Below are 19,453 nucleotides of genomic sequence, written 5' to 3'. Positions count from 1 at the left end.
AAAAGATTTCTGAACAGGACACAAAAAGGTCAACCTTTACACTAAGAAAAAAATCAATCAGACTTCATCAAAACGAAAACTTTTGCTCTTCCAAAGATGCTGTTAAGGAAATCACACACTTGAAAATATTTGTGATGTATATATACATATACACACACACATATATGTATCTGAAAAAAGCTTTTGTGTCAAGTATAATTTTTACACATCAATGAAAAGATAATTTAATAAAAATGAACAAATATTTGAACGTGCAATTCACTAAAGAAGATATACAGATTGCATGTAAGCACACGAAAAGATGGTCAACATCACTGGCAAAGAGGGAAATACAAATTAAAACCACAAGATACCATTACACACGCACTAGAATGGCAAAGTTTTAAGACTGATAATATCATGTGTTGGCAAGGAGATGGAGCAATTAGAACTTTCATATATTACTGGTGTGAATAAAGAATGGTACAGCCACTTTGGAAAACATTTTGGCAGTTCTTAAGAAGTTAATCATGTAATGATCATGGGAGCCAGCAATTCTACTCCTTGGCATGTACTGAGTATGTGTACACAAAGAGCTTATGTGAACGTTCACAGCTTTTTTCATAATGGCCCAAATCCGGAAACAACGCAGATGTATGTCATGTAATGAACAAATTATGCTATATCCATACAATGGGGTACTACTTAGCAGTAAATCAGAACAAACTTCTGACCCTGGCAACAATATAAATGAATCTCTAAAACATCCTAAGTGAAAAAGTTCAGACTTAAAAACTATACACTGTATGACTCTCTTTCTATGAAATTCTAGAAAAAGGAAAGTAACATGTCAGGAACCAGCAAGCAAGGGGAGTGAATGACTGCAGACCAACAGACGGATGCGAGGAACTGGTGGAATTGCTCTATATCATGATGGTGGTGGTGGTGGTGGTTACAAGACTGGATATATATGTCAAAACTCACAGAACTGTACACATCAAAAGTGGCAAATTTCACTGTCTGTAAAACTGACTCCCCCAAACAAACTGCAAAAGAAAAAAAAAAAAAGGAGTGGCAAAATAAAAGGGAACAATTGAGCCCAGAACAACGTAAGGACTTGAGACAAATGCTAAAGTCAGCAATTTTTCAAGTTATGTTCCGGAAAAGATAAATGACAAACCACCGTATCTGTCAATTGTATGTAAACCTACCTGAACCAGAGTGTTTTTCTGGGGAATCCATCCCTGTAGGGGTTGCGCTGAAGGCTGCTGGGGGTAGCTGGGTTTGCTTTGCCTGAGTCTGAGTGCTGCTGGGCTCAAACTGGCTCCCTTCTGCTGACTGCTGTGACTGGATAAGAGAGATGTAGAACTCTTCCAATTTGGGCAATGTGGAAGAGTCTGAAGAACTCTCTGAGCTTGGCTGCTGCAGTATGGGAAAAGTAGGGCAAAAGCATGAAAGGTAATTGTTAGCATAACAGGAAGAATTAACCCTGTTTTGGATCCTTATATACAAGACAAATATTTTTCATATCATCATTAATAACTGACTCACTTTTTTTTTTTAATTTTTTTTTCAACGTTTATTTATTTTTGGGACAGAGACAGAGCATGAACGGGGGAGGGGCAGAGAGAGAGGGAGACACAGAATCGGAAACAGGCTCCAGGCTCTGAGCCATCAGCCCAGAGCCTGACGCGGGGCTCGAACTCACGGACCGCGAGATCGTGACCTGGCTGAAGTCGGACGCTTAACCGACTGCGCCACCCAGGCGCCCTATAACTGACTCACTTTTAAGAACCTAGATATTCTCCAGAAGAAACAAGTCCTTTTCTAACTTAGTGACCATCCATTCAATCCAGGAAGCATTTACTGAACACATGTTATAAGCAAACATGGTACTGTCTGCTGCCACACAGAGCTAAGGAAGAGTGGCAGGAAATGAGAAAGCGCACACGGCAGGCATACTGTCAGGCACAGCGTGAAGTTACTTGCACGTGCTTCTTCCTTTAAACCACAGTACAAGGCACTAGCTTAGGTGTTAGGTCTTCCTTACTGTGGGTCTTTTAACTTAGCATAATGCTTTTCACAAGAGGCTAAATTATCCAAGGTCAACAAGTAGGAGACAAAGCAGAGACCAGAACTCAGCCCAGTCCATGTTCTCTATGCCCCACCTGCCCACCTCCTAGTAAGATAGGATCACTGTCCCTAAACTCACAGTCCTCAGTTAGGAAATAGCGTATGTGCTGCAGCGAGCCACGAATGGAGGCATTACCTGTATAGAACATAAAGTAGTTAAAGGAAGGCTCCTCAGAAGAGACAAAATGGAGCATTAAGAACTAGGATTTGAGAGAAAGAGATGAACATCCCATATGGAGACTAAATTTGGGCTTCAGTGAATGGAGTGTCAAATTTTAACCATGAGATCCTGTATCCTACTATACCGTCATTGCTGAAGTAGATACAAACTATGTAACTTAGCACTTATCTTCTTCAATGTTAACTGGCATTAAGTTGTGATAAGGCTAAACCCTAAACTGCAGACCACTCAGACCAAGTGATTTTTACATTATGCCCTGCTGCCTTCTTTTAAGTTTGTTTTGAGAGAGAGAGAGCATGCACATGCAAGTGGGGGAGGGGCAGAGAGAGAGAGAATGAATCCCAAATGGGCTCCTCGCGGATAGCACAGAGCCTGATATGGGGCTCAAACTCATAAACCGTGAGATCATGACCTGAGCCGAAATAAAGAGTCGGGCACTCAGCCAACTGAGCCACCCAGGCACCCACACGTCTGCTGCCTATTTTTACAAGTTGAACAAAAATCAAAATCAGAAACAAGTTTTTAAAGCTATATTCTTTTTCTTTCCTAAGTGTGATTTTTCAAGAAAGATGCACTGTTAAAACGTATTTAAGATGCACTGTGATAGCTTCTCATTCTGAAAAAAAAAAAACAACAATCCCAAACCCATGGATGAATCCTTTCTAAATCTGTATGGTACTCTGAGACCAAGTACCTTCAGTCAACTTAAGCACTTAGCGACAATCAAGATTCCTTCTCCAAAGAGCGCTGTCCAGCCTTGCTGTTCAAAGTGTGGTTCGCCAACCAGCAGTAGCAGCATCAACCGGGAGCTTGTGTTAGATATGCACAACCTGTGTCCCCGTCCCAATGCCGCCCAGTCAGAACCCACATTTTTACAAGATTCTCCGGGCATCTGTAGGCACATTATAGTTTGAGAAGCACTGTTCTGCCAAATTCAGCTCTCTATAGTTGTTAATGACTGACTCCATCATAGTTATCTAGAAATATACCTCATGGAACTAGAGATTAATGACAGACTTTCAAGAAACATGTTCATGATTAACATATGCAATCAAAAGCATAGCCCCAAACCACAATAACATACAATTTCACACTCACGAGGATGATTATGATATATAGTTTGAGAAAGACTGAGAAGGTTAATTCTTTAAATGTTTGGTAGAATTCACCAGTGAAGTTATCTGATCATTTTTTGGGGAGAGGGGTGGGGTTTGGTTACTAATTCAGTCTTACTTGTTATTGACCTATTTATTCAGTTTTCTATTCTTCATGATTCAGTGTTGGTAGGTTGTTATGTTTGTAGGAATTTATCCATTTCTTCCAGGTTATCCAGTTTGTATATAATTGTAGTAAGATCATTTTTTATTTCTTTGGCATCAAATTTGATGTTTCTTCTTTTATTTTGATATTTGAGTATTCCTTTTTTTATTAGTCTAGCTGAAGGTTTGCAAATTTTGTTTATAGCTTCAAAAATCTAGCTCTTAATTTCATTGATTTTTTTCTGTTCTCTATTTCATAGATTTTTACTCTAATTTTTATTATTTCATGCCTTTCTGCTAACTTTGGTCTTAGTTTGTTTTTTTCATTGCTGTTTTTGGTTTGTTTGTTTTAGTTCCCAAAGATATAAAGTTAAGTCATGTGTCACTGTTCTTTTTTATGTACGCATTTATTGCTATAAACATTCCTTATGGCTAAATTATATGAAAATATCTGTTTTCTATTTCTCTAACATAGAGGTTTAATCAATCTTTCAATTCTAGGCTTAGGATTTTCTTCTGAAGAGATAAATATATTAAATTGACTGAAATTAATTTTAAATCAACATACATTTTGTGTATATGTATTCCACCAAATGCTCAGAGTGGGATCATTAACCAGAACTTTACTTTCTAAAAATGAAAGTACTTGCCCACAGTAACATTCATTAGACATTTACCTTTTGAATTCTGGTCGTGCCAGTATTTTTCTCCTGAGCACCCAGTCCCTCTTGCTTTTGAGCTTCTACTTTCATTCCATTCACAAGGCCTGAAGGCTGCCATGAATCATCCCATGTATCTTTGGGTTTAGAAAAGCACCAATCCTATAGAGAAAAAAATGCTACAATAAACTAAGATACGTTTTAGAGTGCTTTAATTTATAGTTGCTGTATGAGTACATGATCCAAACAGAGAATAACTTGGGCAAGGGAAAGGCAAAGAGGCAAAGTCAATTAAACAAGAAAAAGTGTTTATTAAGTTTCTGTATCAGTGTGACTTTCCCCCCTTATTTTATTGGTCCACACCCAATACCTTGAATTCCTTGGAACACAGCTCTCATAGAAACAAATACAACTCTGGTTTGTATTATTTTCTTCAATACTGTTTTTCATGGCCAGATGATTTTTCATGATCATCTAGTATTTTAAACAGCACAAATAATAAGGAGCAATTTAACTATAGATATTTCTTCTAATAACCAGTGGGAAATAAATTTTAAGTATATAGTTAGGCCTAATATTAGCTGATATTCTCAATGCAGAGATTCAGAGATTATATTACAAGGCTAATAAAAATAAAATTAGGGAAAACAGTTTATTTATAGATCCTAAGGCCAAAGGTTCCCAGTGATAAAACAAAAATCATAACAGTTGAAAGGACAAATGGGACAATAAGCCCATGATTTACTCTTCCCTGTTCCAACTTGTCCTCTTCCCGACCACTGCCATCTTGAGGGAAAAAAATGAATTCTTGGGAATTATCATCTGACAGATGCTTCTGAATACCCGAGTGTATAGATTTCTTGAGGAAATTTACATTTCCGTTTTTCAGTAATGATAAGCTTTCTGTTTTCCCAGGGATCTAACCTTCTGCGGCATTTCCTCACATGACGGATAAGGCTTCTTTCCACTAAGTCTTGAGGTAAATAAGTGGGAGGCAGCATCACCCCCTTTTCCCATTTTAGCCTGCAAAGGTAGCCAGTTCTCATCCCAAACATCATCACCAATAGTCACTGATTCTAGGCATGGCATTCCAGTGGGGATCTCATCCTAGAATGTATCAGAAGACAAAGTAAAACTTTAATTTACAGTTGCTATATGAGTACATTTTAAAATTTAGGTTTACAATTTTTTTCCTGACTCCAGGTAAAGATGGCAGTTTGCCATAATTTATAAATACATAATTTATTACTGTCTCTCTTCTGAAACATCACCAAAATAAACAGATTTAGGTATAAACTCATAAAGAGAAAAGAGGAGAAAACACCACCTACAATTATAGATACAGGAAAACAGACAAGTGACAACTTACTAAGCAGTCCTGAAAAACTAGAATCCTGAGCTTATAGGCAGGAAAAACTGAGAAGCAACCCAAATTTATACTACAGATACTATAAACCCTCAGGAATTGCTACTACAAGGTTTTTGGAAGTGAGAATGTAAAGTGGGAATGAAAACAAAAGCACTGGTTGAAAGTCTGTGTAAAAAGCAGTTAGCTCTTCAGACACCCTCCCCTATTTCACAAACACAAGAAACTATACTTTTTTTCCCCACTGGAAAACCAGAGGGTCTTCTTGGGGGATAAAACTGAGGGTAAGGCAAGCATAATAAAAACAGGGGAATTAAGTGAAGGTTTTTATCCTGAATATCAAGACCCCCCTAGCTCTGTTTTCAATAGCAGGACAGAGATGAGAGTAAACAATGCGAGTAAACAATGCATGAACTTGAAGACAGATCTAATATAAACAACAAAGAGAAAAAAACTGGGAAAACAAAAGCAAACAGAGCCCTGGAGACAATACCAAAGGCTTAACATTTGTTTCATGGGAGTCCCAGAATGAGAAAAGGGAAGAGTGCAGTGCAGAACATTATTTGAGGAAATGTCTGAAAACTTCACAAATTTGATGAAAGACATAAACTTACAGAGTCAAAAAGATTAGTAAACAGGATAAACCCACAGAAATTCACGTCTAATAGATTATAATCTATCTGCTAAAAACTAAAGACAAAGAAACCATCTAAAATGTAGCCAAAAGAAAATGATAATTATAAAGGAACACCAATTTCAATACTGCAGATTTTTCATCACAAATTATTAAAGCCAGAAGGAAGTGGAATGAAATCTTTAAAGGGGTCTGAAAGAAAGGAACTAGTAACCCAGAATTCCACATCCAGCAAAAATATCTTTCAAGAATGAAGATGAAATACATTCTGAATGAAGAAAACTAAAAAAATTCTTTGTCAGCAGACATACTCTAAAGGTATTTCTAAAGGAAGTTCCTTGGACAGAAAGGAGGGGATACCAGAAGGACGATTGGAGTATCAGAAATAAAGAATAACAGAAATGATAAGTACCTGAGTAAGTACAATGGACTATTTTTCTTCTAAATCATCTATATGTTTGAAGGTGTAAAGCAAAAAAATTTAGCATTATAAATTCTCAACATCCATAGTTGTTATATGTAAACATAGCATAAAGGATGTGGGAAGGGGTAAAACACCTACATGGTGGCTAAGATATCTATATTCCACTTGAAGTGGTAAATATGGATTATGTCTATTGTGAAAAGTCAAAGATGTATATTGTAATTCCTACAGTAACTAGTAAAAACACTACGTAAGTAGATATAATAAAAACATAATAAACTAAAATGGACTACTAAGAAAGTACTAAATAAAAAAAATACTGAAAAAGAATACTACTAAAAGAAGGAACAAAAAGCAAACACACGAAAAGCAGAAGGAGCAAACAGAAACATAATAAAATGGCAGACCTATCATCAAAACATACCGATAATGATATTAAATGTAAAATGTTTAAACATATTAATTAAAATTCAGATAATTAGAATGGATTAAAAAATGTCCAAGCTTCATGCTGTCTCAAGAAACACTTCAAATATAATGATATAGGTAGGTTAAGTTAGAGGTAAAAGGATGAAAAAAGATCCACTACGTCAAGAATAAAAAAATAAAGCTAGAGTGACTATCCTGATACTAGACAATGTGGGCATCAGTGCAAAGAAAGTAACTATGAATAAAGAAAGACATTTCATAATGATAAAAGGGTCAGTTCACCAAGAAAACATACCAATCCTAACTAGATAGCACCTGACAATAAAGCTTTAAAATACATAAGGAAAAAATAAGAAAGAGAAATGGCTATAATCCAAGATTATAGTTGATGACTTCAACATCCTTTTCAGTAATGAGTAAACTAGTAGTCAGCAAGGATACAGAAGTAAATAATACCACCAATCAACTAGATCTAATTGACCTTTATAGAACACTCCACTCAACAAAGGAGAATATACAGTCTCTTGAAAGGCACATGGGACATTCACCAAGGTAGGTCACATCCTGTGTCAACAAACCTTCACAAATTTAAAAAACTGAAGTGATACAATGTAAGTCTCAGATTAGAGAATTAAACTGTAAACAAGTAAGAGAAAGATAACAGGAAAATGTCTAAACACTTGGAAACTAAACAACACACTTCTAAACAATCCATATGTATATGACCCACTGTTACACGCCCCATATAACACTTATGGGTCATATAATGAGTCAAAGATGACAGCTCAAAAGATATCACCAAATATTTGAAATGAATGAAAATATAATAGATTCAAACTTGTGAGATGTAGTTAAAGTGGTGTTTAGAAGGTCATAGCATGAAATGCTTACATTAGAAGAAAAAAGTCTCAAATCAATAATCTAGGTTTCCATCTTTAAAAAAAATGTTTTTTAATGTTTATTTATTTTTGAGATAGAGAGAGCATGAGCAGGAGACGGGCAGAGAGGGAGGGAGACAGAGAATTCAAAGCAGGCTTCAGGCTCCAAGCAGTCAGCACAGAGCCCGACATGGAGATTGAACCCACAGACCGTGAGATCATGACCTGAGCCGAAGTCGGATGCTAAACCAACTGAGCCACCCAGGCACTCCTCTAGGTTTCCATCTTAAGAAAGTAGAAAAAGAAATTAAAATAAACCCAAAGAAAGCAAAAAGAGCAATGAACAACATTGAACACAGAGCAACAAAAATGAACTTGAAAACAGAAAAACAGATAAAATCAATGACACCAAAAGCTGATTATTTGGGAAAAATTCACTCAAATTGATAAACCTCTAGTAAAACTGACAAAAAAATAAAAGACACAAATTTCCAGGATCAGGAATGCAAGAAGGTATCACTGCTGCAGGATAATAAAGGAATACTATTAACAATTCTATGTAGACACATAGAATTGACAATTTAAATTAAATGAACCAATTCCTCAAAAAACACAAAATACTAACCCAAAACACTAAAACTAACCCAAAATGAAACAGTCACCTTTAATAATCTTTTATCTATTAAAGCAATGAATTAAATTCTTCTGAAAAAGAAATCTCCAGGCCAGACAGTTTTACTGAAGTAATCTACAAACCATGTAAAGATTTAACCTCCACCCACCCACAAAAAAGGATCCAATTTTTACATAATCTCTTCCAGGAAATAAAAGGCAACATTTCTTTTCAACTCCTTTTATGAAGATAGTATACTGATACTACAACCCTGATACTACAACCATACATAATAGTACAAAAAACAAAAACAAAAACCAACTACAGACTAGTATCTGTCATGAACTGAGATGCAAAATCCTCAATAAAACATTAGCAAACCAAATATAACAATATATAAAAGAATTATATACCATGACCAGGTGCTATTATTATAGGTATGCCAAGCTAGTTTAACATGTGAAACTCAAACAGTGTAACCCACTATATGAACAATCTAAAGAAGAAAAATAATATGGTAACAATCAATGAAAAAGCATTTGATAAAATTCAGCACACACTTTTGAGAAAAACTCCCAGAAAAATAGGAATAGAGGGGAATTTCTCACCTTGATAAAAAAAAAATCTTAAAAAAACCAAAATTATATTTAATGCTTTTCTCCCCCAAATTAGGAATCAGGCAAGTTTGTCTCTCACCACTTCTATTCAACATAGTGCTAGGAAATAAAAGGCATGCAGATCAGGAAGGAAGAAACAAAACCTCCCTATTTGCAGATGACACAGTTGTCTATGTAAAAAAATGCCAAGGAATCTACAAAAAATCTGAGCAATGTCACAGAATACAAGATTGGTATAGAAAGATCAAATGCATTTCTATATGCCAGCAATGAGTATACAAAACTAAAATTTAAACACAACACCATTTACAATCATTCCAAATAATATGAAATAAATAGGTCATACTTAAAGCATGTACAGGACCTATACATTGAAAATTACAAAATGTTGATGTAAAGATTCAAAGAAGATCTAGATAAATGTAGAAATATGTTTGTATATTATAAGGCTCAACATAGTAAAGATGTCAACTGTCCTCCACTGATGAGTAAGTGTAATGTAATTCCTAGCAAAATCCCAGCAAGGTATTTTGTTGAAGTAGACAACTTATACTAAAATTTATATGGAAAGGCACAAACCCTCAAATAGCTAAAATAATCTCGACAAAGAAAACTAATGTGAGAGGAATCACTCTAGCAGATTTTAAAGCATACTATATAGCTACAGTAATAGGGTAGTATTGGTTGAGAGAAAGACATATGGATCAATGAAACAGAACAGAGAACCTGGAAATAAACCAATGCAAATATGCTCAACTGGCTTTTTACAAAGGTGCATAAACAATTTAATGGAGAAAAGTAGTCTTTTAATCAAATGTTGTTAGAATGAGTGGGTATCAACAGGCACAATAATAATAGTAATAATAATAAAGCCTTGACTGGGGTGCCTGGGTAGGTCAGTCAGTTGAGCGTCCAACTTTGTCTTAGGTCATGATCTCACAGTTCATGAGTTCAAGCCCCACATCAGGCTCTTAGCTGTCAGTGCAGAGCCCACTTCAGATCCTCTGCACCCCTCTCTCTCTGCCCCTCCCCCACTTGTGCTCTCTCCCTCTCAAAAATAATCATTTATATATATAAATATAAATAAAAGCCTTAGCCTAGACTTCCTGTTTTATACAAAAATTAAGTGGACAGATTTATAAGCTAGTCAGAGAGTCTTCAGTCTTCACATCAAAATCACAATCCATCAAAAGAAAATCTGATGGCTCCGTCAACTGCATGTCTGACTTTGGCTCAGGTCACCATCTCACAATTCATGAGTTCAAGCCGTGTGACCAGCTCTGGGCTGACAGTTCAGAGCCTGGAGCCTGCTTTTGATTCTGTCTCCCTCTCTGCCCCTCTCCCTCCCTCCCTTTCTCTCTCTTTCTCTCTCTCAAAAATAAACATTGAAAAAAAATCTGATAAAGAAAAATAAAGCTGGAAAAATCACAATCCAATTCCAAATCATACTACAAAGCTATATTAATCTAAACAGTATGGTACTGGCACAAAAATAGGCATATAAAGCAATGGAATAGAACAGGAATCCCAGAAATAAACCTACATTTATATGGCCAATTAATCTTCAACAAAGGAGGAAAGAAGATGCAATGGGGAAAAAGTCTCTTCAACAAATGGTGTTGGAAAAACTGGACAGCTACATGCAAAAGAATGAAACTAAACCACTGGCCTATGCCCAACACAAAGATAAATTCAAAATGGATTAAAGACCTAAATGTGAGACCTGAAACTATAAAAATTCTAGAATAGAGCACAGACAGCAATTTCTCTGACACCGGACATAACAAATTTTTTCTAGATATTGTCTCCTAAGACAAAGTAAACATAAGCAAAAATAAACTATTAGGACTATAGTGAAATAAAAAGCTCCTACACAGCAAAGGAAACAGTCAACAAAACTAAGAGATCACCTACTGAATGGGAGAAGATATCTGCAAATGACATCTCTGATGAAGGGTTAGCATCCAAAATATACAAAGAACTTATACAACTCAACACCCCAAAAATAATCCAATTTAAAAATGGGTAAATGACATGAACAGACATTTCTCCAAAGATGACATCCAGATGGCCAACAGACACATGAAAAGATGCTCAACATTATTCATCATCAGAGAAATGCAAATCAAAACCACAATGAGCTATCACCTCACACCTGTCAGAATGACTAAAGTCAAAAACACAAAAAACAAGTGTTGGAGAGTATATGGAAAAAGGAGAATCTTTGTGCACTATAAGTAGGAATGCAAACTGGTACAGCCACTCTGGAAGACGGTATGTAGGTTCCTCAAAAGTTAAAAATGGAACTACCCTATGATCCAGTAATTGTACTACTGGGTATTTACCCAAAAACACTCATTCAAAGGGATACATGTACCTGTATATTTATTGCAGCATTAATTATAAGAGCCAAATTATGGAAGCAGCCCAAGTGTCTATCAATAGAGGAATGGATAATGAGGTGGTGTGTGTGTATGGTGTGTAAAGAGTGGTGTCTGTTATATATATGTGTGTATACATATACACATATACATATATATACATATATAAACAATATTATTCAGCCATAAAAAAGAATGCTATCTTGCCATTTACAACCACATGGATGGAGCTAGACAGTATAATGTAAGCAAAATAAGCCAGTCAGAGAAAGACAAATACCATATGGTGTCACTCATGTGTGGAATTTAAGAAACAAGACAAATGAGCAAAGGAAAAAATAAAAAAGGAGAGAGAAAGACAAACCAAGAAACAGACTTTTAACTACAGAGAACAAACTGATGGTTACCAGAGGGGAAGTGGGTGGTAGGGATTAAAGTGTACACTTACCATGATGGGCGCAGAGTAATGCATAGAACTTTGAATCACTATATTGTACACTTGAAACTAATATAACACTTTATTATCAACTATATTAGAATTAAAATTAAAAACTTAAAAAATGAAAATTAAAAAAAGAAAATGTGTTAAAATAGACAACATCAAAATTAAAAAATGTTTTCTCTGCAAAAGCCCATGTAAAGAGGACAAAGGATACAAACTGGGAGAAAATATTAGCGAACCAAATATCTAATAAAGGAGTGGGATCCAGAATATAAAGAACTCTCATAATTCAAGAGTAAAAACATCAAAAAAAAAAAAAAAACAATTAGAAAATGGGAAAAAGACATTTCACCAAGGATGATACACAGAGGGCAAATATGCCATTAGGGAAATGCCAATAAAAGTACTGTATACCTAACAAAAGGGCTAAAAAATAGTGACAACACCAAATGCCAATAAGGATGTAGAGAAATTGGATTACTCAATACTTGGCTGGAGGTAATGTAAAGTAGTACAGCCTCTCTGGAGAACAGGATGGCTGTTTCTTATCAAACCAAACATGTAATTACCTCACAACCTAGCAATTTCGCTCCTGAATATTTATTCCAGAGGACTTATGTTCACCCAACAACCTGTATACAAATGTTCATCACAGCTTTCCAATAGCTAAACCTCCAAACATCCCAAATATTCTTCAAAGGGCTAATGGTGAAACACCGTGACATGTACATGTACATGGAACGCTACTCAGCAAAAAAAGGAAAAGAACAGGGGCACCTGGGTGGCGCAGTCGGTTAAGCGTCCGACTTCAGCCAGGTCACGATCTCGCGGTCCGTGAGTTCGAGCCCCGCGTCGGGCTCTGGGCCGATGGCTCAGAGCCTGGAGCCTGTTTCTGATTCTGTGTCTCCCTCTCTCTCTGCCCCTCCCCCGTTCATGCTCTGTCTCTCTCTGTCCCAAAAATAAATAAATGTTGAAAAAAAAAATTTAAAAAAAAAAAAAGGAAAAGAACAATTTGTGCAACAACTCAGATAAGTTATAATGAGCAAAAAATGCCAACTATATGATTTCATTTATACAGCATTTTTAAAATGACAAAATTTTTAAAATGTAGAAATGGTTAGTGGTTGCCAGGGGTTAGGGATTATGGAGAGAGGATGAGTGTGGTTGTAATAGGACAATACAATTCTCATGAGGATAGAAGTGTTCAGTATCTTTAAAAAATTTTTTAATGTTTTTATTTATTATCTGCCCCTCCCCTGCCTGCTCTCTGTCTCTAAAATAAACAAACATTAAAAAAATAAAAATAATAAATAATAAATAATAAATAAATAAAAACAAGTTTGAAAAAGAATAAAGGAGGAATCCTACTACCTGACTTTAAGAGGTATTATAAAGCTACAGTAATCAAGACAGTGTGTGGTATTATTGAAGAGACAGGTAGATCAATGGAGCAGAACACAGAGTCCAGAAACAGACACACACAAATGTAGACAACTGATTTTTGCCAAGTCTACAAAGGCTATTCATCAATGGAGAAAGCACTGTCTTTTCAAATGATACTAAACAACTGGACGTCCATACATAACAAAATTAGTATTGACCTAATCCTCATACCTTACACTAAAATTAACTCAAGATGTCTTGATACAGAAAACACTGTACATAGAAGAAAAATACTGATAAACTGGAATTTCTCAAAATTAAAAACTTTTGCCATATAAAAGACACTATTAAGAGAATATCTGATATGCTACAAGTAGAATACATTTGAAAATCACATATCTGACAAAGCACTTGTATTCAGAATATTTAAAGAAAAAAAATGACCCAACCAAAAAATGGGCAAAACACTTGGACATTTCACCAAGAACTATGTATTATAGATGGCAAGTAAGCACATGGAAGGATGTTCAACAAGTCATTAGGGAAATGCAAATTCACACTGTGACACTACTACATATTTGAATAGCTAAAAATAAAAATTATTAATAATATCTACTGCTCTCCAGATAAGCACAGTTTGGCATACACTTATCATATTACTCCTGATTACGTTTATAAAGAAATCTGTACACAAATATTTATAGAGGCTCTATTCATAATTACTCAAAACTGAAACAACCCAAATATTTTTCAATGAGTGAGGATACACAAATTATGGTATATCCATTCAATTAACTACTACTCATCCATCAAAAGGAACAAACTATTGATATATGCAACAATTTGGATAAATCCCAAAGGTACCATGCTAAACTGAAGACACCAGTCTCAAAAAGTTACATAGTCTATGATTCCACTTACATGACACCTTAGAAATAGAAAACTCACATAGTGACGGAAAACAAATCAACGGTTGCTAAGAGTTGAGGATGTGGGAAGACTGATTATAAAGGGATAGCACCAGGGAGGTTTGTCCGGTGATTGAACCATCTTGTATCCTGATTATAATGACAGTTACACAAATTGATACATGTATTAAAGTTTATAGGACAATACACCAGAAGAAAGTCAATTTTACTCTACGTTGATTTAAAAAGAAAGAAATTCTAACACTAGAGAAAATAAAAAGTCATTCTGGAAAGGAAAAGTTGCTACAGCATACTACTTGACTGTCAACAGCATTCACAGTCATAATAATGTAAATATTGATCTAATGGAAAGCGTGGTATATAACAAGATGAGTAAGGGGCGCCTGGGTGGCTCAGTCGTTAAGTGTCCAACTTCAGCTCAGGTCATGATCTCGCGGTTCGTGAGTTCGAGCCTGGCCCCACGACAGGCCCTGTGCTGACAGCTCAGAGCCTGGAGCCTGCTTCGGATTCTGTGTCTCCCTCTCTCTCTGCTCCTCTCCCACTCACACTCTGTCTCTCTCTCAAAAATAAATAAACATTAAAAAAAAAAGTTTAACAACATTAGTAAGATGGAGGGGGAGGGGGCAGAAAGGATGTGTGTGTGTGTGTGTGTGTGTGTGTGTGTGTGTGTGTGTGTGTGTGTGTGTGTGTGGTGAGGTGAAGGGATTAAAGAGAACTAAACCCTCATCATTCATAGAGGGACATAACACAGACAATTCAGTAAATAACAACATAAGCATGTTATTTAATGAAAGAAATAGAAGTAAATTCCAAAAGCAGCAGCTAAAAGAGATGAAATGGTTGCTCTGTGAAATACAAAATGCAGAGGAAGGGATTATAGGTCACTCTAAGGTAGGTGTACATAAACATTTGATTAAAATGAAAATAAGGGGTGCCTGGGTGTCTCAACTGGTTGAGCATCCAACCCTTGATTTCAAATAAGGTCATGATCTCATGACTTGTGGGATCGGACCTGCATCAGGGTCTGTGCTGACAGCATGGAACCTGCTTGGGATTCTCTCACCCCCTTTCTCTCTGCTTCTCCTTCGCTCACTCTAGTACACACGTTCTCTCTCTCTCTCTGCCTCTGAAAATAAACATTTTAAAACATAAGAAAATCAAAATACAATACATCCTCCAATAATGCTGTCAACACTTTTCCTCTTGGGTTTTCCCAATATTGTTTCTCAATACTAGTTTCTAATCACTACACAATTCTTGAAGACCATCCGAAGCAACAAGATAGAAACTAACACATCAAAGCCAGATAATGCCTTTCCTTTTTTGTGATCAAGACTATGTTGCTTCAACTTTGGTGTTGGTGACAGCTGTAGAGAAAATATCTGTGAAAGGTGCTCTGATGGCACTGAAAGCAGAATGTAAAGAGCTATTTTATTCCAATCCCCTTCACTTGTGAGTTAATTATATTAATCACATTTTCAAAAAACTCCTTCCTTCTCCTACCTCATTTTCTTCCTTCAGATCCTTCAGCTCTGGGAAGGACCACTTGGGATCTTCTCCACAGCTCTTATCTTGGGTTTTCAAAGAACTGAATTCAGAATCCTTTAATGGCTCCTTTAACTCAGATTTAAGGTGACTGAAAGCCTTTTCATCATTAATATCCTGCTTATAAATATGAAAGAAGGAATTATTTTCTAAAATAATTATTTTAGAAATTATTTTCTACAGGGGCACCTGGGTGGCTCAGTCAGTTAAGCGTCCGACTTCAGCTCAGGTCATGATCTCATGGTTTGTGGGTTCAAGCCCCATGTCAGGCTCTGTGTTGACAGCCCAGAGCCTGGAGCCTGCATCGAATTCTGTGCCCCTCTCAGCCCCTCCCCCACTCTGCCCCTCCCCCACTCATGCTGTCTCTCAAAAATAAATGGTAAAAAAAATTGTTTTAAAGAACTTATTTTCTACACTAATGCTGTTTCTAAAATCTGTATGCCCATACATTCTAGGAGGAATTTTTCACTATGGGTCACACAAATGCTACATTATTTTCTAACTTTATCCATGACCCTGTATCTTCCTATCCTGCTAAACTGTCCAAGCCAACAAGCATTTGTTGAGCACACATTATGAAATGTACACAGGGTAGCTCTGTGGATACAGAGATGAGTGCAGCATGTCCCAGCTCTTAAGGAACTCAAAATATAGAAGGAAGACACACAATCAGATAATCAACATACAACCTTCAGTGTAGAACCATCACAGAGACATGACCAAAATATTGCTGGGGAGGAAGACGCCTGAGAAGATGCAATGAAAGAGGTAACACAAACTGTCAGGATGCTTAAAAGAAGAGTAGGAATTATAAGGAACCAGGTATATGGCGGGTGGGTGGGGGGGGGGGGGTGTGTGTGCCAGGGGCTGAGTTTCAGGGGTGGGGGAGGGTCTTAAAATGTTAAAATATAGGTGGGGGTGGGATACGAGAATTTTAAGTCTTATCTCTTTTGCAGAAAAGATGGCCTTATTTCATTTTCGGGACTGAACTATGATCAATACAATAATGACAGGATATTCTAAAATTACAAAGGTTGTATTCAAGCCACTATTTAAGAATCAGGAAATATAATTGTTCTAATCAAGTAATAAATATTAAGAAAATTCAGGCTTCAGAAAGTGTTATGGGCCAAACAAGCCTAAAATTTTAACATAAACTAGAAATCTAAAACTCTTTTACTGTTTCAAACATGCAGCAATAAACATTCATACATATTTTCCAGAACAGGTTAATCTCCCAGTGGTCAAACTGGCCTTCCCTTTTTATCAAATACTTTGTCTACTAAAAATATTAAGATCATATCCACAATTTGATTTTACAAGTCAAATATATAAATCCTATTTAAGCAAAATACCCTTTTCTTATTTTCTTCAAAGAGAGTAAAAAGGCTTGCTGTGCTCAAAACATGTTTGGCTCTCAAATTGAACACACCCTGTATTTGTAGCCCAATACTTGTTGTTGTCATGAGGAATAGAAGACTCAGAGGACATACTGATTTGTTCAAAAATCATTTAAGTTCTTACTATGTGCTTCACTTTACTTATATCTAAAACAGAGATACTAAAATACCAAGCTGGTAAAAGTGATCGTGAAGACTAAATTAACCAGTACATGTGAGTGCTTCAAACAGCCCCTCCCATGTAGTACAAGTTCAATAAAGGTTGCTGTTGCTAATTTTTTTTAATTTTATTTAATTTGTTGGCTGGAATAACACATAATTACAATAGTAGTAGTAATGATACTAATATTGTTATTATTGTGGGTGGGAGTCACCAAGGTTTACAGAGAAAGAAATAAAGTATGAAGAGTCTGAAGTGCGCAGAGGGAAGAACATCATTTGGATGAGTATAGGTAAACTCACAAATGCACCAAGGCAGCCATGGGATTTAGCATATGCAAGAAATAATACAGAAGAAAGCATGACTGAAGCAAAGACTTCTGGGTTTTAAGTGTATTTATTCATTCTGAGAGAGTGAGAGAGAGAGGGAGGGAAGGAGGGAGGAAGAGAGAAATAAAGAGGAGAGAGAGAGAGAGAGAGAGAGAGAGAGAGAGAGAGAGAGAGAGAACACAAGCAGGGGAGGAGAAGAATGAGAAGGAGAGAGAAAGAGAATCCCAAGCAGGCTCTACACCATCAGCACAGAGCCCAACACTGGGCTCGCACCCACGAACCAGGAGATCATGACCTGAGGTGAAATCAAGAGTCACTCAAATCAAGAGACGTTCAACCAACTGAACCACCCAGGCGTTCCTGAAGCAAAGGTTCAAACCAAATAATGAGAGACAAGGTACTGTTAAGATCATTGCATAAAGTTTCCAAAGTTTCCTAGGTTTGGAAAGCCTCAGATCCTCATCTATAAAATAACGATTGGGCGCCTGGGTGACTCAGTCAGTTAAGTGTCCAACTCTTGATTTCGGACGGTTGTGATCTCACGGTTGTGAGATTGAGCCCTGTGTCGTGAAACCTGCTTGGGATTCTCTCTCTCCCTCTCTCTCTGCCCACCCCCCAAATAAATAAATATTAAAAAAATAAATTTTATTTTTATTATTTTATTTTTGAGACAGAGAGACAGAGCACAAGTGGGAGAGGGAAAGAGAGATAATGAGACACAGAATCTAAAGTAGGCTCCAGGCTCTGAGATGTCAGCACAGAGCCCAACATAGGGCTGGAACCCACAAACCTCAAGAATATGACCTGAGCCGAAGTTGGATGCTTAACCGACTGAGCCGAGGCGTCTCCAAAAATAAACTTTAAAATAAGAACAATTATGGTAACTTTATCACAGGGATTTTATAAGAATTAAATAATACGTTATGCTGAAAAGTGCTTTTCAACGTTTATTTATTTTTTGGGGGACAGAGAGAGACAGAGCATGAACGGGGGAGGGGCAGAGAGAGAGGGAGACACAGAATCGGAAACAGGCTCCAGGCTCTGAGCCATCAGCCCAGAGCCCGACGCGGGGCTCGAACTCACGGACCGCAAGATCGTGACCTGGCTGAAGTCAGACGCTTAACCGACTGCGCCACCCAGGCGCCCCTGAAAAGTGCTTTTTATAGGGGCTGGCATATAGCAGGTACTCATTAAATGTTAATAATAATAAAAACAATTATAATAATATTTGCAAAAAAACTCTTACCAGGGTATATAACTCACTCTTCTTTGATTGTGGACTTATCTCTCGGTCTTTGTTAAAATAGCGTTGCTGGGAAGGATAACCCAGTTCTGTCAGGACCACGTCCTCTGGTCCGGCATCAGACTTAGTATATAAAGCTAAAGGGTTGAGTTCTCTGAAACCCTAGGATTAAAAAAAGAAGGAAGAGGTTAATTAGAGAAAACAATTAAAAAGTTAGCACTTCATAATTTTCAAGTGTTGTGGAAATGTATTATCTTCAAAAACTTAACAGCTAAAAAATTTTCCATAGTGACAATTTTTCCTAGTCACAAAAATTATCAACATCAATATTAACAGTGATACAGACATCACTATCAATATTTGCAAAATAAGAGACTGCTGTCTTCTCTAAGATGACCTCCAAGAAAATAGTCTGAGGTGGGATGCCTGGGTGGCTCAGACGGTTGGGCGTCCGACTTTGGCTCAGGTC

The 19,453-nt window shown here is 36.7% G+C and overlaps 1 protein-coding gene across 11 annotated transcripts in view; it reads right to left on the bottom strand.

The window, feature by feature from the left end:
* Positions 1-19,453, bottom strand: part of TDRD5 (tudor domain containing 5) — a 109,207-nt gene that overhangs the window by 10,913 nt on the left and 78,841 nt on the right. For 8 of the 11 annotated variants that reach the window (XM_045048473.1, XM_045048472.1, XM_019821702.3 and 5 more), the window contains 5 exons: positions 18,988-19,146; positions 15,811-15,972; positions 5,136-5,318; positions 4,230-4,373; positions 1,191-1,401 (listed from right to left, as the gene is read on the bottom strand). In XM_045048473.1, the coding sequence (XP_044904408.1) occupies positions 1,191-1,401; positions 4,230-4,373; positions 5,136-5,318; positions 15,811-15,972; positions 18,988-19,146 (859 nt within the window). The remainder of the gene's footprint in view (positions 1-1,190; positions 1,402-4,229; positions 4,374-5,135; positions 5,319-15,810; positions 15,973-18,987; positions 19,147-19,453) is intronic. The other 3 variants (XM_045048469.1, XM_045048475.1, XM_045048470.1) reach the window with 3 other exon arrangements.

The sequence above is a fragment of the Felis catus genome, chromosome F1 (genome assembly GCF_018350175.1).
Source record: "Felis catus isolate Fca126 chromosome F1, F.catus_Fca126_mat1.0, whole genome shotgun sequence".
Classification (NCBI taxonomy): domain Eukaryota; kingdom Metazoa; phylum Chordata; class Mammalia; order Carnivora; family Felidae; genus Felis; species Felis catus.
Note: the sequence above shows the minus strand (reverse complement) of the source record. Positions and strands in the feature narration are given on the sequence as shown.